This window comes from Somniosus microcephalus, chromosome 4, assembly GCF_052327205.1.
Source record: "Somniosus microcephalus isolate GS21.2 chromosome 4, FLI_Smic_1.0, whole genome shotgun sequence".
NCBI classification, from domain to species: Eukaryota; Metazoa; Chordata; class Chondrichthyes; order Squaliformes; family Somniosidae; genus Somniosus; species Somniosus microcephalus.
In genome coordinates, this window is record NC_140990.1 from 248,009,216 (window position 1) to 248,031,151 (window position 21,936).

General features: G+C 44.3%; 1 protein-coding gene across 4 annotated transcripts in view; it reads left to right on the forward strand.

Moving 5' to 3' along the window:
- The window catches only part of chrna1 (cholinergic receptor, nicotinic, alpha 1 (muscle)), a 39,816-nt gene extending 19,650 nt beyond the window's left edge, over positions 1–20,166 (forward strand). For 3 of the 4 annotated variants that reach the window (XM_085986149.1, XM_085986150.1, XM_085986151.1), the window contains 4 exons: positions 5,931–6,168; positions 10,512–10,735; positions 18,005–18,244; positions 19,574–20,166. In XM_085986149.1, the coding sequence (XP_085842275.1) occupies positions 5,931–6,168; positions 10,512–10,735; positions 18,005–18,244; positions 19,574–19,705 (834 nt within the window). In that variant the 3' untranslated portion in view covers positions 19,706–20,166. Of the gene's footprint in view, positions 1–5,930; positions 6,169–10,511; positions 10,736–14,458; positions 14,563–18,004; positions 18,245–19,573 lie in introns of those variants that run through there. The other variant, XM_085986152.1, reaches the window with a different exon arrangement.
- The last annotated feature ends 1,770 nt before the right edge of the window (positions 20,167–21,936 follow it).

A 21,936-nucleotide genomic window follows, 5' to 3' on the forward strand; every position in this document is an offset into this window, starting at 1 on the left:
GGGATGATGGTACAAGGCAAAAGGAGATGGTAATGGGACACGTTAAGAAACAAAATATGAGTCTAGATGAGATGTAAATGGGAATGGCAGAATGCCATGTGAAAAAAAAATAGGGCCAGAGGTTATGGTCTGAAATTGTTGAACTTGATGTTGAGTCCAGAAGGCTGTAAAGTGCCTAATCAATAGATGAGGTGCTGTTCCTCAAGCTTACGTTGAGTTTTATAAGAACATAAGAAATAAGAGCAGTAGTAGGCCATACGGCCCCTCGAGCCTGCTCCGCCATTCAATAAGATCATGGCTAATCATCGACCTCAACTCCACTTTCCCGCCCGATCTCCATATCCCTTGATTCCCCTAGAGTCCAAAAATCTATCTCAGCCTTGAATATACTGAAAGACTCAGCATTCACAGCCCTCTGGGACAGAGAATTCCAAAGATTCACAACCCTCAGAGTGAGGAAATTCTTCCTCATCTCGGTCTTAAATGGCCTACCCCTTATCTTGAGACTATGCCCCCTAGTTCTAGACTCTCCAGCCAGGGGAAACAACCTCTCAGCATCTACCCTGTCAATCCCCTTCAGAATCTTATATGTTTCAATGAGATCACCTCTCATTCCTCTAAACTCCAGAGTGCATGTGCGACTGGTCCTGTCTCTTTAAAATGCCTGTGTGATTGTGGAACAGTGTAAGAGGCCAAGGACGGACAGGTCAGAGTGGGAGTGGAGCGGAGAATTAAAGTGACAGATGACCGGAAGCTCGGGGTCACGCTTACGGACTGAACGGAGGTGTTCCACAAAGTGGTCACCCAATCTGCGTTTGGTCTCCCCAATGTAGAGGAGACCGCATCGAGAGCAGCGAATACAGTATATTAAATTGCAAGAAGTACAAGTAAATCGCCGTTTCACCTGTAACAGTTTTTACCCCATATAATGTAATTGGCCATGTGGCTGTCATAAATATCAGTATAATATTCTCTGAATTGGAAAAAAAAATCAGGGTTTCTATAATTTAGCTTAATACTGTAATTTTTATTAATCCTTTATTAACATTTTAGGTGATATATAAACATATTGAAAATGCTGATAGTTTTAACTGTAATTGTGATAACCTCCATTTGTCAACAATTATTTTATAATTAACTAGCTGGGGGTGCCCGGCGTTGCCAGGGCAATTTTGGGCCGTGCGGTTTACGGCTGGGCGCTGCCGCTCCCCCGCTCTGTGTCGCTCTTTCCCTCCCTGACCCTCTCTCTCTCCCTCCCCCTCTCTCTCCCTGCCCCTCTCTCTGTCCCCTCTCTCTCTCCCTCCCTCTCTCTCCCTCTCCCCTTCTCCTCTCCCTGCCTCCCTCCCTCCCTCCCTCTCTCTCTCCCTCCCCCTGTCTCTCCCTGCTTTCCTCTCTGTCCCTCCCTCCCCTCTCCCTCCCTAGCGCCTCAGGCCCGGTGCCGTTGTGATAATTTGGCTCCCGGGGAAAGGCTTTGAAAATTGAGCCAGGCCGCGGTGGAAGTGCGGGGCCTAGCGCTTCAGGCCCGGCCGGGCTCCCGGGCTGAGACGGACCCCAGCTGAGCGCCGGGCCGCGGGTCGCGCGGTTTATGGCCAGCTGCTGCCGCTCCCCCACCCGCTCTGTGTCTCGGGCCGAGCGGTTGTGAGGCCCGGCCCGAGTGACCCCAACTCACCTCCCGCTCCCGGAGCCGCAATGTGGGGGTTTGTTTGGCTGGTGCTGTGGCTGTGAGGATGAAAAAAATGGCGGCGAAGTTTCGGGAGGCTGGAGGATTAGGTCCCGCCCGTGACGCACCAATTGGTCAACCATCAGGTCACTGAACTGTAGGATTGGTCAACCATCACGTCACTCAATGCTAATGAGTGATAGGATTGGTCAACCGCTAATGAGTGGATTTTTGAGGATATTTGAACGTTTTTTGTATACTGTCTGAACTATTTTTGTCTGACCAAAAAGTAAATATGCCTATGACACTTCCATAATCATAAGCTTTCTTTTGATATAACATATGTGTAGGTATGCTCTATAACTTTTGAGTGTATAGAAGACATACAGACAGACAGACAGATCAACCACTTTATATATATAGACTAGCTGGAGTGCCCGGCGGTGCTGAGGGTTTTTTGAGGGCATGTTGTTATGAAAAAAGTAGAAATAATTTTTATATATATAAAAGAGTTTGTCTGTCTGTGTGGGAAGGAGAGAGAGAGAGAGGGAAAGAGAGAGAGAGACTGGGGGGGGAGAGAGAGAGAGAGAGAGACTGGGGGAGAAGAGAGAGACGGGGAGAAGAGAGAGATGGGGGAGAAGAGAGAGAGAGAGAGAGAGACTGGGGGAAGAGAGAGAGAGACTGGGGGGAGAAGAGAGAGACGGGGGGGAAGAGAGAGAGAGAGACTGCAGGATTTAGTTCGGGATTAGCCTGGAGAGAGAGGGGGAGAAGGAACACCTCAGGCCTGGCCCGATGGACCCCTGCGAAGGAAAGAAGGAAGGATGAAGGCAAGCTCTCCCTCCCTCTCTCACCCCCTCACTCTTTCCCTCCCTCACCCTCTCTCTCTCCCTCCCCCTGTCTCTCCCTGCTTTACTCTCTCTCCCTCCCTCCCCCTCCCCTCTCCTCTCCCACCCCCTCCCCCCTCCTCTCCCTCCCCCTCCCCCTCCCCCCTCCTCTCCCTCCTCCTCCCCCTCCTCTCCCTCCCCCTCCTCCCCTTCCCCCTGCCCCCCTCCCCCCCACCACTCCTCTCCCTCCCCCCTCCCCCTCCTCTCCCTCCCCTCCTCTCCCTCCCCCTGTCTCTCCCTGATTTCCTCTCTCTCCCTCCCTCCCCCTCTCTCCCTTTTCTCAGAGCCCGGATGCGGTGACCCAAAGCCCCCGTGTGTGGATCAGCGCCTCAGGGCCGGCCCGTGCGCGGCCTAGCGCGTGAGGCCCGGCTCGACTCACATTAGCTCAGGTCCCGCTCCGGGCCGCCGCTGCCGTTCACGCACTCGCTGTCTCCCGCCCCGCCAGCCTTTACCAAAATGGCGGCGATGGCTACGCTTGGCTCCGCCCCACCCCAGAAGCGGGCCGCTGGTTTGGAATCGGGCCCAGCGGGACAGCCGGTGCCTAGCTCGGGCATAGCTGGTGAGGAGAGGCTGAGGTTTCGAGGCCTGAGGCCTGCAGGCAGCTCATCCACCGCCGAGGGGGGGAAAGCCCGAGTCCCCTTTGCAAATGGATTTTTTTTTTGTTTTAAAACCAACTTTTTTTTTGCTGGAAATCTATATTTCATATCATTTAATCCCCATTACCATTTTTTTAGCTTGATGCCCGGCAGGTGTTAGGAATCAAGATGGCCGCCACTCACCTCAGCTCAGAAGGATTAGGCCCACCCACACACGCAATGAAACGCCCCCGTGACGCACTGATTGGTCAACCATCAGGTCACTCAACTGTAGGATTGGTCAACCATCATGTCACTCAACGCTATCCCCTGTAGGATTGGTCAACCATCACATCACTCAACACTATCCCCTGTAGGATGCCCCGCCCACACACGCAATGAAACGCCCCCCCGTGACACACCAATTGGTCAACCATCACGTCAGTCAACGCTATCCCCTGTACAATTGGTCAACCATCACGTCACTCAATGCTATCCCCTGTATGATTGGTTAACCATCATGTCACTCAATGCTAATGAGCGGAGTTATCCCTTTTTTGAACGTTTTTTGTATACTGTCTGAACAATTTTTGTCTGACCAAAAAGTAAATACGCCTATCACGCTCCCCTAATCATAAGTTTTCTTTTGATATAACATATGTGTAGGTATGCTCTATAACTTTTGAGTGTATAGCGGACATACAGACAGACAGACAGACAGACACCACTATTATATATATAGATTACATTCCTGGACCTGCGGTTTCCCTAGTTAATAAAGGCTAATCCAGTTCATCATCATAATGGTGTTCTCTTATAAAGTGTGGTGTTTGATCCAAAGCAATATTTTGTGGCTCCCAAGCTCCTTAATATAAGTGAAACCTTTCTGTTATGCTGTGTATTCACTGGCTCCATAGTTTCAGTGATATTTACTGCCATTTGGAACTTGCATGCTACATGCTTCTTTTGCAAATTGAAACTGCTTTTTAACAAAATTATGTCATCTATACTAAAGTGCTTGAGTAATAGGCCAGGTCAGAGAAATAGATATACCTCAAATAGCAGGTTTACCTGGCTTCCAAGCACCACAATTTAATGCAAGTTTATTGAAAGTAGGAAAGTGCTATTTATTGTAGAAGTTATCGAGCACTGAAGTATGAAAAATAAAAAGTATTTAACAGGAAAGCAACACCATGATTACACAATTCAACATGCTTGATGTAATACGAATATATGAAAATGATGGGCAGGAAAAGACCATCTGATCCATGAAGCCTGCCCCACACAGTCATGATGCCGAAAGCCTCATGATTAGGCCCCCCCGCCCACCCTCCCCGTGCCCCCCCGCCACCCCCCACCCCCAGCCACCAGCAGCCATGTAGTTTCCCGGGAGAGCAAAAAAAACAGCTAAAAACCCAAGGTCAATTAGGTCAAGAAAAATATATGGAAAGTTCTTTCTGACCCTTACCTGTTATTTTATATAAGTTGTGATCTCTGCCCCGGCAGGAACTAGTCCAGTTCTCTTTTTAATGTATGCAGAGAGTCAGCACTCACTGCACAAGCCGGCAACTCGTTCCATAGGTCTACTATCCTCTGGGAAAAGAACCGTCGAACATCTAACCCATCCGTACCCTTATACACATAACTCCTGATCTTCCCCAATCTATCAGTAGCAACACAACCTCGCTCTGTAACTATTTCATAGACCCCTATCAAATTAGTCCGAAGTCTATGCATCTCTAAGTAAATAGACCCAGCTTTTTTAGTCTATCTGACTAAGGTTGTTTAAGTTGGGAATCATTCTTTTGGCCCTCTTCTGAATCTTTCCATGCAGGCACCAAAACTGTATGCAGTATTCTAAATATGGTGTAACCAATGCTTTGTTTTATACTGAATAGTCTTTTTCTTTCTCAACTGCTTTCAGTTATGCTCCATGTAAAGTGTAAGTATACTTGGTGTTGGTTTTCCCAAATACATAGCACTGCATCTATCTAGATTAAATGCCATTTGACAGAGTTTGGCCCTGTTTCCCTGTGCATCTATCTAGATTAAATGCCATTTGACAGAGTTTGGCCCTGTTTCCCTGTGCATCTAAACCTGCTTGCAGAAATTTGTTCTCCTAATACTTGCATACATTTTTGCACCATCTACAAACATGTCGACCATTCTCACAACATCTATATCTAGGTCATTTATGAAGATAATAAAAAGCAATGGTCCCAACACTTATCCCTGTGGAACCCTACCGGTAACTGGCCTGCAAGCAGATCTGAGGCGTTAATAACTACTTTCTGCCTGTGGGATTGTAGCCAATTCTCAACTCGTTGTAGCAACTTCCTACTGATTCCACAAGATTCTGTCTTACAGAGTATCCTTATGAGGTATCTTATCAAAGGCTTTCTGGAAATCCAAATAGGCGATGTCTACTGGGATACCCACATTCACTAACCTAGTAACCTCTTCAAAACATTCTGGCAAATTAGTAAGACACAACCTTCTTTTCCAGAAGCTATGTTGCGTGTCTCCGTTGACTCTTTCTTTATCCAGGTGATCATAAAGAACATATCTTATGATCCCATCAAGCATCTTATCTGCAACTGCCATCAGACTAATGGGTCTATAGTTCCTTGGATCTGACTTGTCACCCTTTTTGAAAATTAGAACTGCATAAGCAAGGGAACAATCCCAGACTCTAGTGAGCTGTTACAAATATAGGCAAGGGACTTGAAAAGCACGTGTCCTATCTCTTATATAAAATTCAATTGTTGATTTAACATAATACATAATTACAATGTTATGGTTCTTATTCAGGAAAGCGACCGCCCAGATTTGAGTGTCTTCATGGAGAGTGGAGAGTGGGTAATGAAAGATTATCGTGGATGGAAGCACTGGGTGTATTATACCTGCTGTCCAGAGACTCCCTACCTGGATATCACCTATCACTTTGTCATGCAGCGCCTACCTCTTTATTTTGTTGTGAACGTCATCATCCCTTGTCTGCTCTTTTCCTTTTTAACTGGATTGGTATTTTACTTGCCAACTGATTCAGGTATGAAAAGAATATTTGAATATATTTTGCAGTTTCTTATTGCAGGAAAAAAACATAATCAGTTCTATCAAGACTTTAAAATACAACTGTAAACTAAAGTTAGAGATTGTTCCAATTGTACTATTTTGTAGAACAGCACTTTCCTGCTTAGTTGCATCTTCTCCCCCTGACTCCTGTACTCATTCTCTCTGCTCTTCAGCCATGTTAGTTTCTCAGGTGTTCAAATCTGTCTCTAAAGCTCTTCCTTCTACAATTCATGATCCATTGGACTAATTTTAACAGTCTCTATAGAATAACCGCTGATCCTCTACATATATAACATTATTAAAAATCAGCAGCATCTGTATAAAATAGACACCCACACTACTGTGCAACATCATTTATTTTGGTTTCTCCCATTCATCTTTCATTCACTAGCACTCTCTCTGAATTATCATCTCCCATTGACCTCACATTCATTCCCACACTCTCTCCCATTGACCTCACATTCACTCCCACACTCTCTCCCATTTATCCCACATTCACTCCCACACTCTCTCCCATTTATCCCACATTCATTCCCACATTCTCTCCCATTTATCCCATTTTCATTCCCATACTCTCTCCCATTGACCTCACATTCACTCCTACACTCTCTCCCATTTCTCCCATTTATCCCATTTTCATTCCCATACTCTCTCCCATTTATCCCACATTCACTCCCACACTCTCTCCCATTTATCCCACATTCACTCCCACACTCTCTCCCATTTATCCCACGTTCATTCCCACACTCTCTCCCATTTATCCCATTTTCATTCCCACACTCTCTCCCATTTATCCCATTTTCATTCCCACACTCTCTCCCATTTATCCACATTCACTCCCACACTCTCTCCCATTTATCCCACATTTATTCCCACACTCTCTCCCATTTATCCCACATTTATTCCCACACTCTCTCCCATTTATCCCACATTCATTCCCACACTCTCTCCCATTTATCCCACATTCATTCCCACACTCTCTCCCATTTATCCCACATTCACTCCCACACTCTCCCCCATTTATCCACATTCACTCCCACACTCTCTCCCATTTATCCACATTCACTCCCACACTCTCTCCCATTTATCCCACATTCACTCCCACATTCTCTCCCATTTATCCACATTCACTCCCACTCTCCCTCCCATTTATCCACATTCACTCCCACACTCTCTCCCATTTATCCCACATTTATTCCCACACTCTCTCCCATTTATCCCACATTCATTCCCACACTCTCTCCCATTTATCCCACATTCATTCCCACACTCTCTCCCATTTATCCCACATTCACTCCCACACTCTCCCCCATTTATCCACATTCACTCCCACACTCTCTCCCATTTATCCACATTCACTCCCACACTCTCTCCCATTTATCCCACATTTATTCCCACACTCTCTCCCATTTATCCCACATTTATTCCCACACTCTCTCCCATTGACCCCACATTCACTCCCACTCTCTCCCATTTATCCCACATTCATTCCCACACTCTCTCCCATTTATCCCACATTTATTCCCACACTCTCTCCCATTTATCCCACATTTATTCCCACACTCTCTCCCATTTATCCCACATTCATTCCCACACTCTCTTCCATTTATCCCACATTCACTCCCACACTCTCTCCCATTTATCCACATTCACTCCCACACTCTCTCCCATTTATCCCACATTCACTCCCACATTCTCTCCCATTTATCCACATTCACTCCCACTCTCCCTCCCATTTATCCACATTCACTCCCACACTCTCTCCCATTTATCCCACATTCACTCCCACACTCTCTCCCATTTATCCACATTCACTCCCACACTCTCTCCCATTTATCCCACATTCACTCCCACATTCTCTCCCATTTATCCCACATTCACTCCCACACTCTCTCCCATTTATCCCACATTCACTCCCACATTCTCTCCCATTTATCCCACATTCACTCCCACACTCTCTCCCATTTATCCACATTCACTCCCACACTCTCTCCCATTTATCCCACATTCACTCCCACATTCTCTCCCATTTATCCACATTCACTCCCACACTCTCTCCCATTTATCCCACATTCATTCCCACACTCTCTCCCATTTATCCACATTCACTCCCACACTATCTCCCATTTATCCACATTCACTCCCACACTCTCTCCCATTTATCCCACATTCACTCCCACATTCTCTCCCATTTATCCACATTCACTCCCACTCTCCCTCCCATTTATCCACATTCACTCCCACACTCTCTCCCATTTATCCACATTCACTCCCACACTCTCTCCCATTTATCCCACATTCACTCCCACTCTCCCTCCCATTTATCCACATTCACTCCCACACTCTCTCCCATTTATCCCACATTCACTCCCACTCTCCCTCCCATTTATCCACATTCACTCCCACTCTTCCTCCCATTTATCCACATTCACTCCCACACTCTCTCCCATTTATCCACATTCACTCCCACTCTCCCTCCCATTTATCCACATTCACTCCCACACTCTCTCCCATTTATCCACATTCACTCCCACACTCTCTCCCATTTATCCCACATTCACTCCCACACTCTCCCATTTATCCCACATTCATTCCCACACTCTCTCCCATTTATCCCACATTCACTCCCACTCTCTCCCATTTATCCCACATTCACTCCCACACTCTCTCCCATGTATTTCAGTCTCTGTTTCCCAAGTAATTCAATTTTTGTTGCACTCTCTTCCACGCTTCTGACAGCAACTCATATGCTCTCTCTCTTGCTCTTCATATTCATTCATAAACTCTCTATCCAACACTTTACTTATGATCTCCACTACATTCACTCACATTCTTTTTCTGTTCACCCATCACATTTACTCAGTCTCTCAATTATTTTACAGTTATTTGCTTTCTTGGTCTTGTGTACTTTTGATTCTCCTCACGTGTATTCCATCTCCACCCACCTTGCATTCACTCATAAATATTCTGTATCTATCCACCATGCACTCACTCACTCTCACTTTCAATACACTTTGCATTCATTTGTAAAATTTGTTTATCACGCTCATCCCTTGGCACCTTGCTGTGACAGCATGCTACCTTACTATCACATCAGCAATGAACAGTTGGCCACTTATGATTTTTTTTCAAAGCATTACATACTAAACACTAAAAACAAGAATAAACTGCAATACTAGAATCTAAAAACTGAAAGATAAGTGGCCTATTTCCAGAATTTTCTGTTTTTGTTCTTGAGCATTAATATTGTTCAAAATTATTAGTAGGCTACTGTTTAATATTTCAGACAAGATTTTATTCTGTCCACCATTGCAGCTACTTTCAATCACCATGCAGAAGGCGTGATAGAGGAACGGGCCTGAGTGGGAAAAACACAATTAATTGTCTATGCCTTTGTTACAAAATTGCATATACTTTTATTATTCCTATTGTGTTTTTCCATGATCCTTGGTTTTGAATTATTCAGGTAATGTTTTCACGTGAGCATAATAGGATTTTCCTTACTTGCCCTTCCAACTAAAAAAACTGTAACTAAGTTGCTGAACTATGAGACCATGGGGTGGGGGGAGGGGGAGAATTTACCTTCTGCCCAAAACAAGCACAAAGTCAGTGGAACGCAGCCCACCCGAAGCCGCCATTTTCCATTTTAAGGTCTGGGCTTCATTTTCATGCCACTGAGGAGCTGCGGCCACCAGACAAGCCTGCTTCAGCTTCCCAGCTGTGGGAGAGTGGGAAACCTGCCCGCTTCTACACTGAGCTGGCCAGTAGGTTGGGCCAGCGGTTGTTGCAAATCCTGGAGGTGGTTAAACATGGGCCAGTAGCGAGCTGCTCCTCCTGCCCCCACAAAAATTCACCCCACCAAAAATTGTAGCCTTTCCCTTAAGGACCCCTGGTTAGGCCCCTCACCGCCTGGTACAAATGAGTGGAGTGTGCAGGCCAGGGAGCATACCTGAAAATTGCAACCAGGGTCTTACACTAGCTTGGGCCCTAGCTTAAGCAGCCTTATGACCAAAACAGGCAGGTATGCTGCTCGCTCATTTACAGGCTTGCCTGAAAATTGCATCAGGCGGTTCTTGGGTGTCAATGGGGCGGCTGATGTTCCACCCACCACCCACCCCCCCACACCACCCCCACCCTCCACCCCCCCCCCACCCCCAATTTTCAACTGTCGGCCTCCCGGTTCTCAGGCGAGAAACAGGTGCCCAACAATTGAAAATTGTCTCTCATCTAAGCTGTAACTGAGTTCATAATGATAAAGCCTCTCCATGTTATTGGTTCATACAGTTTTTACAGCACTGGCTTCTGGTTTTCTTGCAGGTGAGAAGATGACTTTGAACATTTCTGTTTTGCTGTCTCTGACTGTGTTCCTTCTAGTTATTGTTGAGCTGATCCCTTCAACTTCCAGTGCTGTGCCTTTAATTGGCAAATACATGCTCTTCACAATGATTTTTGTCATCACTTCAATCATTATTACCGTCGTTGTAATTAATACCCATCATCGCTCTCCAAGTACACATACGATGCCACAATGGGTACGAAAGGTGAGATATCTATCCTTATTCATTTTCAAAATAATCAAAAAGTCTAAAGCAACATTTAGGGGCATCAGAGACCATTTCAAATTGTTGATCGTTATGTAGTATTTCTCAATAGGAACCTCGTATAGCCTATTTATAAAAGTGGAACATGGCTTGTAACAAAGCAACCAAAGAAACAGCAGATGGAGCAAGAGTTTGCACTAGCTTTAAATACAATGCATTATGACAGAACTAAGGTCCATCTGGTTTCAATCATAAACATTTCAACATTATTGCTCCAAATCAGTGATCCTGGCAAAATCAGTGCTGTGAGCTCGGGCAGGCTTGAAGGCTGACCTCACTGTTTCTTGGAAGATCAGCCCCTCCGACTAATGTAATACGTTCTCTGCATGTGTTCAATGAGTGTAGGGAGCACAGGGAGGTAAGCTGCTGGCCAGGGGAAAGGGGCTTTTATGTTGGCCTGTATTAACTACTGTATATTGGAAACAATATTGGCTGGGTGGAGAAATAGGGGGAAAACTCCCACTTTTGATGATGACACTTTGGGAGTCCTGCTGCAGGAGGTGCAGCAAAGGAGGGTGTCCAACCTTTGAGCTAAAAGGTGTTATTCTGTGAAAGCACAAGTTCAAGCAGTGGTTGAAGGCTGCCGTGAGAGTGAGTGTGGCCTATATGGACCTGAAATCCAATAAACCTGGGAGAAGCATACACAAGAAGTTGTTCAGCATCAGGAAGAGTGCCAAAGTAAGTGTATACACAATTGGACAGACGATTACTATTGGTGCATAACATACTAGGCACAAAAGGACTTTTAACCTGGTGCTCTTTGAACTGGAAGGGGGCATCCCAACTTGATGCTCCTATCCAGATTCAAGGAGATGGCACTGGCAACCTTTGGCCTGAATTTATGGCAGGAGATGGGGAGTGAACATTTGGTGGTGAAATGTCTGTTTCTGTGTTGCAATTTCTATGAGTTACAGTCCTTTGAGAGCTGCTGCCTCAGTGGATTTTACAGTCCCCAGCCAAATATAGGAGGTTTTTCTGTGAAAAAGTCTATTCAAAGTAGGGAAACAGACTCTGGGCTAGAAATTCATTATAGCCCAGGAATGGGCGGTATCTTTAGAAAAGGTGAGAATTAGCAGCAGGCGCTAATGCTTTAGACTGCACGCAAAAGTCATTCTCACTGCTCAAAGAAATGACTGGGGCGCTAAATCAAGTCTTAAAGGCCTAGCTCAGTGGCGGTACACTCAAAGGGTGGACCAATATCGGGTGCAGTCTAATCTCAACTCATCATTGCCACAGGCTTTTCTTAGTACTTAACGGGGAGAGTCACTGATACTACAGCACCTCATTCTCAGCATTGCTGGCTGTGCAGCTGCCTCAACAAGAGGAAGCACAACAAGGAGAAGGAGCTGGAGGACTGAAGCAGGTGTGCGCATGGCAGATCCACCTCAGTCTGGTGGTCAGGGTGATTGAATACTTGAACAAATGCTACATACCACCATCTGTACCACAAGCTTCACACACTGCCCAAAGCACCACAGCCCCAGCGCTCACCCACCAACAATCTCTACCTACCAACACTCACACCCACATCTCACGCCTTGCATACAACGACAGCTATTCAACTATGGCAGACACAAGGGTCATTAGAATGAATGTGATATGTGTGATATGTTTATGCATAAATTTATTAATGGAGTTCGCAATATTTTGTGGCCTGTCATTTCACTTTTGTGCCCAGGAGGACGCTGTGATATGGCATGACACAGGGATGGTATGATGGGCATGTGGTGAGCAAAAGGGGGTTTAAGTCATCCTGGTGTGAGGCTGGAGGTCTGTTTGGAGGAGGTGGCACAGTTCTGTGACCACCACCTTGGTGATGCGGAGCTGTCTAATACACTGCTCCTCACTTAATTGAAGGTAGGAGAAGTACTGTCGGAATACCCTCAGAGAGGACAGCCTCTTGATGAGACCCCTGATGTCCCTCCTCATCCATCTGCGCACATGTTCCCACATTTCTGGCTGTCTACGCTCCCTCCACCATAGATCCTGGAAGTGTCAGGGTGGCTGTCACGGGGCCGTGTAGACATGGGGCCGTGCTGTCCAGGTGAGGCTGGTTCTGGACCCAAGTGCAGACAGACGAGGCGAGAAGCAGGTATGCAGTCTTAAATAAAGGTACTTTACTAGAATCACACAGGTAAACAGTACAAACATAGGAGCTCAAGACAAGCTACCACATAGGCAAATGGCTAGTCGAGATAGGAACACAAGACAAGCTACCATGAGGCAACCGGCTTGTCAAGACTGAGCTCAAGACAAGCTACCACAAGGCAACCGGCTTGTCCAAACTGAGCACCTTATCAAGACTGAGCAATTTGTCAGTATCTTGTCAAGACCGAGAACAAAGGGAAGAACCACAGAACTTAAATACAAGCAAAACAGAACACAGATAAACAGTTATAGACATAGGAGCTCAAGACAAGCAACCACTAAGGCAACCGGCTTGTCAAGGCAAGCTACCACAGGGCAACAGGCTTGACGAGACTGAGCACCTTGTCAAGACTAACTCCCTTGTCAGGACCGAGCCCAGAGGGAAGAAACCACAGAACTTAAATACCAGCAAAACCAGGTGAAACCAATAAACCAGATAAAAGGCAGTTAACTAATAAACACAAGAGACTAGAAACAATTAACCAAGGGAAACAAACAAGTGAAGGTGCCATCTAGAGGTTACTGAAGGAACTGACCGGCACCCTCACAGGAAGGCAAGGTGGTGCCAGTACAGCCCCCATTAATGTTGCCAAGTGTAGCAGTTTGAATCTTTGAACAATAAATGTAGCCACTTTGCACTTGCCAGAAGACTGCTGATAAAATAGAAGCTTGAAATTACTCATACAAACTGCTCCACTGGCTGATACTGACAAGAAGTCACTGAAACTAACCTGCCCTGACAGCTGTGAGTGATTAAAGCTGATGCCTTTAAATAACATCGCTGGAGCCGGCTTCCATCAGCTGTGCGCCTGCTCTCCCTATTGCTGTCTGGTTGAGGTGCAAAGGTAAGTGGCGACAATGAATTTTCCAGATCGGGCACCCGCTGAGCGTTGCACACTCACCGACATCACAATCTGCCTGGTATTGAAGTCCCTGGTGGTACCTTGTACCTGCGGCGCAACGGGGGGGCGGGAGGAAGCTGGATTTGCCGTGTGCTGCTGGATTTGCCTCGCCCCGGTGCTACTGCATCAGTGCTCCTGTTACTGCCCTCTGCAGGCACTAACAGGAGGTGCTAACCTGCCGAATCTTTCCCCCTCTGATTGCAAAACACGGTGCAGCCATCCACAGAACTGTCAGCAATGGTCTAGCACACCCCATTTTTGCCAGGATTGCAAAATTGGAGCTTAATGCCTGGAAGATGTAATTGATTAAAAACGTGTTTACCTGCAGTTGAGAAAAGGTCTAGGACTTCTTCAAATGAAGCTTCCTTAATGAGAAAAATTATTTGTTCTGAGGTATGAGCAAGCTGCTCAGACCAGGTAAGTATGTGGTGCAGCCTGATCTTGGAAGCCGCACATCCTAGTCACTGTGCCTAGAGCTCTTGGTTTGCTTCATTACAACTTAGTAAAATTCTGAAAAGGACTAAGAAGCCCAAAATAATTTGTTAGGTGGATATCAGGAAACTGTTTAGCATACCAATGAAAGTCAATTACTGTATTGTTATTTTATCTGCAGCGTCAACTTGGCTCTGTGTATATTACAATTTTATTGTTTAGCCTGAAATATACATCCTGTCAGTGTGATGTTTTTCTGTCCGTCGGAGAGATTAGGAATATATGGTGAGTAATCCGTACTATATCCATATAACTCAGAAGTAAAATGTACACAAAGCACTATATATCCCACATACGTCACGCAAAAAGTCAGGTTTCCATTTCATAAGAAGCACAGGTGGAAGCAATGGAACCTGAGGTGTGCAGTGAGCATGTGCAAAGAAAGGAAGAGCATTTATTTATATAGCACCTTATCACATAAAACAGTATATTTTCTGATCTGTGGTATTTTAATGTCAGTTTAAAATAAATGGGTTAATGCCAGTGTTAAAGTAATGCTGATTGGAAAATATAACCTGAACAGTATTGCGAGAGTATCATGAATTGTATTAATATACTTACTATGTAGAAGTACACTAAGATCAGACAACTGACTAACTTGTGCTTTGCTACAAAACATTTTTAAAACCGCAACTCATAAATATTAGTCCATCGAGTATCAAATGTTTTTATAGTTTTAGTTCCTAAGTAAACAGATGAAACAATGTCTGAACAATTTATTAAATAATTTATATAAAATTGACAATGGTAGTTGGAAGAAACTATTGTTGATTTGGCAGCTCACACACTGTAGAAATGCGTGGATGATATGTTATGCTAATTGTGAAGGACCTGAGCTAAAATTTTCAAAATCAGCAGTAACTTTCTCAAGCTGCTGTTCTAACATCATCATACACCTTGTATAATCTGCAAAGAACTCAACAATACAGAATAAAATGTATCCAATCTGTTGCAAAACATGGACTAACCAGTCTGTGCCAATTATGATCAGTGCACAATTAATAAAACCCATTGAGCCAATTGATTGCCCATTAATCATGAATAAAAGCCTACATTCTGAGTCTCTGCTGACTTGAAACAAAAAAACTTCAAAAATTAAAGTATTTGATGCCACAGTATAAGCACCAGGATAACATATGACTTTAGTGAGCATGTCACAGTGAGCATAATGAGAGACATTTTGGAGTGGTAGTTAAAAGGTAACAGGACAGCCAGCTCTCTTCTAACAATACAAACTGAAATACGGTTCAGCAGGTCACATGGGCATTGGCTTCCCATCATTTATACTACAACTGGTCCTACACTGAAATGATGTGAGATTACTTCTTCCAAGTCATATCCGATTAGTTTGACTGCAGTTCTGCTCACCTTCCACCACTGAAACATGAAAACTGCTTTTCTGAACATAAGATATGCAGTATAACTGTATTAATAGTAATAGTCCTGCCCCACCCTCCTCGTTCAACCTTTCTGCCCAGTACTGGGGCCTAACCTCGCTAATCTTGTTCCCATCCTACTCACCCTACTCACCACTACTCCCTTGGATGCTATCAGAAAATCCATCCCCCTCTCTCCACATTTCTCTCCAGAATATCCATTCACTCATGAACAAGACCTTTGACATCCATAACCTTAATGTGGTTGATTGCATTAACATCTTTACTTTGTCTGAAATTTGACTCATTGGTGGAGACACCTTGCTACTTACCAAAGCCTCTTCAACTAGCTATACTTTCCATTATCTGTGCCATCTAAACTGTCGCAGTGGTGGTGTGATTATTATCACCATAGTCAAGCACCATTAGGTCTCGCTCTCCTCTGTCAAAACAACCCACTACTCCAGTGTCATCATAGAAAACAAAGATAACCCCAGCTTCTTTTCTGCACTATCAACCGTCGCTTCAAACCCCTCTCCCTTGCCCTCTTCACTCTCACCTTCAACAACAAGTGTGAAGAGCTCATGGATTTATTTGTCACTAAGTTTGAGACCATCTGTTCAGCTACCTCTGCAGTTTTCCTGCACTTTCAGCTGCTCACTAAGCCAAACCTCCCTTAGGCTTCCCGCTTGGTTGTCTAGTTTCTCTCCTACCTCCCTTCATGTGCTCTCCGAGCTCATCATGTCCATGAGTCCCACCATCTGCTCTCTTGACCCCATTCTCACTGAACTACTGACCACCCAACTTCTCTCCATTCTAAATGACATTGTAAATGGTTCCCTCTCATTAGGTGCTTTTACCCTCTCTTTCAAGACTGCCATTGTCACCCCCCCCCGCCACCCCACCTGCAAAGAACGCAACCTTGACCCTCTGTTCTTGCAAACTAGCGCCCCGTCTCCAATCTCCAACCTCCCTTTCTAATGTCCTTGAAAGTGTTGTTGCCTCCCAAATCCGTGCCCATCTTCCCTGGAATTCTCTGTTTGAATTTCTTCAATCCTTTTTCTGCCCTGCTACAGCATTAAAACAGACTTAACCAAAGTCACAAATGACATCCTCTGAGACTGTAACCATGGTGCTTTATCCCTCATCGTCCTCCCTGCAGTCTTTGAGCACACCATCCTGTTCCAATGCTTCTCCTCTGGTGTCCATCTCAGTGAGGCTGCCCTTGGTTCCACCCTTACCTACCTGATCGTAGCCAGATTACCTCCGGCAATTAATTAATTTCCCACCCCCACACCATAACCACTGGAGCGCCCCAAGGACTTATCCTCTTCCTCATCTACATGCTGCCTCTTGGTGCTATCATCTGCAGACACGGGGCCAGCTTCCACAAGTACACTGATGACACTCAGCTCCATTTCTTCACCACCCATCTCGATCCCTCCACTGCCTCTGTGTTGTCATACAGTTTGTCCGACATTCAGTCTTGGATGAGTCTCAATTTTCTTCAGTTAAACATTGGGAAGACTAAAGCTATCATCTTCATCCCCCACTACAAACTCTAAACGCTTGCCACCAATTCAATCTCCCTCCCCGGCTACTGACTTAGACTGAATCAGAATGTTTGCAACCTCGGTGTCCTATTCAAGTTGAGCATAAAGCTCCATATCCTCTCCATCACAATGACCGTCCACTTGCACCTCCATAACATCGCCTGCCTCCACTACTGCCTCAGTGTATCTGCTTCATCTCATCCATGCCTTTGTAACCTCCAGACTTGACTATTCCAATCCTCTACCTTCTGTAAACTTCAGCTCATCCAGACTCTGCTGCCTGTACGCTATCTTGCACAAAGTCCTGCTCACCCATCACCCCTGTCCTTGCTTATAATCTCCTGCCTACAACTTTCCCCAAACTTGTCATTCCTCTGACACTGATGTTTTGTGCATCTCCCCTCCCTTCACCCTACCATTGGTGGGCATGTCTTCAGTCACCAAGGCTCCACGCTCTGGAATTCTCTCTCTAAACCCTCCACATTTGCACCTTCCTTTCTTCCTTTGAGATGCTTCTTAAAACCTATTTTTTCAACCAACCTTTTGGTAACTCCTCCTAATATATCCTTTTGTGCTTGATGTCCATTTTTTCATCAAAACTCTATGAAGCACAATAGGATGTATTTTCTTTGTTAAAGGCGCTATATAAATGTAAGTTGTTGTAACTCAGTACATTTTCTAAGGACTGTTTATTAATTACTGGATATAGAATTTCTAGTATGTCACTTTGTTTTACAGATTTTTATTGATACAATACCCAATGTCATGTTTTTCTCAACAATGAAACGATCAGCTAAGGATAAGAAAGAGAAAAGGATATTCACTGAGGACATTGATATCTCTGAAATTTCTGGAAAACAAGTGTCAGGAACCATCACTTTCCAAACTCCTCTAACTAAAAATCCAGATGTCAAAAGTGCCATTGAGGGAGTCAAATATATCGCAGAACACATGAAGTCTGATCAAGAATCAAACAATGTAGGCATTTTGCATTCTTTATTTCTATTTCATTTTATATTTATAGTGGTTGCATAGCCTTTATCCCGTTCAAAGATTTTGTAATATGCCCAGAATGATTCTCAATTTTCACTTTGGTTCAAATACTTTGCAAAGAAATCAGGTTTCCATCCCTGCCACGGCACTGAAACGACCCTAATCAAAGTCACGAATGACATCCTACGTGACTGAACACGGTGCACTATTCCTCCTCATCCTTCTCGACCTGTCTGCAGCCTATGAAATGGTTGACTACACCATCCTCCTCCAATGTCTGTCCTCCGTTGTCCAGCTGGGTGGGACTGCCCTCCCCTTGTTCCATTCTTATCTTCCAGTCGTTGGCATAGAATCTCCTCCAAGTGCTTCACTTTCCATTCTTGCACCATTACCTTTAGAGTCCTGCAGGGGTCTATCCTTGGTCCCCCTCCTATTCCTCATCTACATGTTGCCCCTTGGCGACATCATTCGAAAACACTAAGTCCGGTTCCACATGTACGCTGACGATACTCAATTCTATCTTACCACCACCTCTCTTGACCCCTCCACTATCTCTGTGCTGTCAGGCTGCTTGTCCAATATCCAGTACTGGATCCAGTGCTCCCTGTATCCTAACTCACACCAAGTCCCATTCACCCATCACCTCTGTACTCGCTAACCTTCATTGATTCCAGGTGCCCGAACACCTCGATTTAAGCATTCTCATCCTTGTATTCAAACCCCTCCATGGCCTCACCCCTCCCTAGCTCTGTAACCTCCTCCAGCTGTACAACCCTCTGAGAAATCTGTGCTACTCCAATTCTGGCTTCTTGTGTGTCCCCGACTTCCTTCGCTCCACCATTGCCGACCATGCCCTAGAGCTGTCTAGGCCCTAAGCTCTGGAATTCCCTCCCTAAACCTCTCTACCTCTCTCTCCTCCTTTAAGGCACTCCTTAAAACCTACCTCTTTGACTAAGCTTTTGATCACCTGTCCTAATGTCTCCTTCCTTGGCTCATGTCAATTTTTTTTGTCTGATTGCTCTTATGAAGGGCTTTGGGATGTTTTACTGCGTTAAAGGTGCTATATAAATGCAAGTCATTGTTGTTTGTATCCTTTGCCTTGCGTAGCACAATAATTCCCAAGAAATAAAATGTAGCGTTACTAATGTTACTAATTTGCATCGAATAAAATTTCATTTTTTTGCTCAATGGAGTTCAAAATTTCCTATAGTATTAATAGCAGTGGGAATTGTGGAAAAATAAATCAGCTCATGAAAGTCTTCATATGACTGCTGATGAATAAAAATATTTATTTACTTTTTATTTAAATACTAGGCTGCGGAGGAATGGAAATTCGTTGCAATGGTGATTGATCACATTCTGTTGGGTGTCTTCATGTTGGTTTGTATTATTGGTACCCTAAGTGTGTTTGCTGGTCGTCTCATTGAACTCAATCAGCAGGGCTGAATCTTCTTAATGAACAGACAATGCGTTACTGGTAAAGGGGATGGGCATTTCTCCGTATAAAAAGTGATGTGGCTTACTGTTGTAATTGTAGTCTGTTTTACAAAATATATAGTTTGCTTTGTTTTATGCTAAATACATGTAGGGAATTTGAATATGTAAAAAAAATGATTAAATCAGATTAGTAAACAACATTAATGTAAAAGCATCTGAAACATGAAATAAGTGGAACATCTCTTTTAGTACATTATAGAAAAAGTTAAAACTATGTTTAAAGAATTAGATTTGCAGTCATTTGCCCAAATTATGAAGAAAATGAACAGTGTAGACTAACGTTATCTCATCCATGCATTTATATCGAAAGACTATTATTGTACATTTAGATATGTAGTCCTACTGTATAATTTAATGTTTATTTTACAGATTGCTAATAAATAGATACATGGTGCTGGATTAAAACAACATTTTGCATTTATGGTTCAATTTATTGCAGATACAGCTGAACTATGTGAAGATCAATTTCAATTTGTCAGAACACAAAGTGACCGTAAAAAAAAAATCAAAAACAGATTTTTGAAAGGTCATCAAGCATATGACCCTGTCTTGTCTCTTGTCTTAGGCAGTCCCTCGGAACCGAGGATGACTTGCTTCCACATTAAAAATGAGTTCTCAGGTGACTGATGAGTCCAATGCGGGACCTACAGTCTCTGTCACAGGTGGGGCAGACGGTGGTTGAAGGGGCGGGTGGGTGGGGTGCTTGGGTTGACATGCGCTCCTTGCGTTGCCTGCGTGTTACCCTACCAGAGTGTTATCTTAAGATTGCCCTAGAAATCTTAATAACAGCATAACTGTTATTTATTAAAATTTCTATTGATATTGTGTCAGCTTTCATAATGAACCAAAACTATTAGCCAAATCTATAAGTAAATGAGTAAAACATTTTTTTTTTAAATTATGGATTAAGTAAAGCATTATCTCAGCCTATTCCTTTTACATTGACCACAAAAAAGCATTACGTTGAGCTGATTTTAGACACTGGGGGTAGAAATTGCTTTAGGTCAGTTTTTGGGACTGAAGCCCAAGGCCAGCCCGCAATCGTGCCTCAGGCCTCATTATCATTCGAGGCGCCGGCACCTGTTGTGCCTCCACAGGCAGTTCAACCATTTAAAAATATGAATTTTGAAACTCTAGTCTTGCCAGCAGCAGCCCGAAGGCACGTGCCAGGAGTGGGGTGGAGCAGCAACAGGGGGCGATGGGAGGGGGAAACGATCAGGATACTGTGGAGTTGTAGGGGTCACTCCTGCTCGTCCTGGAACTATAAAAAAAATAAACTCACTGATGTAAAAAGGAGTCTCACACATCAAGGAACTTTAAAGTAAGCTTTAAGCAACTTATAATTATACTATATACAAGAGCGGTCTTCACCATGCCTCTAGGAGAAGCCCTTTTACCATACTGAGCAGTTCAGTATTTATACTAGTCCAAACACAGGAAGTGACGTATGCACAGGAAGTGATGTATGCACAGAGTTCACAGTTCACAGGAAGTGATGTGCACATAACTTCATCCGGAAGTTATTTATTATTATTACACTCACCTCATTTACATTTGTAAGGGGCACAATGCCTGTTTTTGGGCGGCCGCCAGGGATATCTGAAAAATGACCAGATCAAATAACGGGTTGAACATTTTTCAGGCATTTTTTGGGCGCGTGATGTTGGTCCCTACAATTGGCTCTCTTTGCAACCTTTTTGCTCCTGTAAAACTGGTGCAATGAGACCCAATGTCTACCCCTGGATGTGGCAAGTTATTATGTAAGTGCAATGCCATAGAATATTTATGATGCATGCTAGAGATGTCCATTGGCAAAAAAAGGCTTCTTCAAGAACTTGACTCCACTTACTGAGAAATGAAATGGAAGACAATAAAAAGTTGGGCACAAACTACCATAGGACGAAAAGATGAAAAATGGATCTTAAATTTCCCTGCATTTAGCACATGGGGAGTAATTTTAAACAAAAATTACCAGGATCGGATCCACTGCCAGTTTTACAACCTGCCCGATTTTACTTGCCATGGAAATGGACGATCCAATCCTGTCTATTTCCCGCTGGGTGGGTTAGGTTACAATAACCCCCATGGTCTTAAATAGAACTGGGTTTGATTGAGCTTACTTGACTTTAAATGGGTATCATAAATTCAATGACATCCAGAAATTCGTTTTGTGCTTTTCA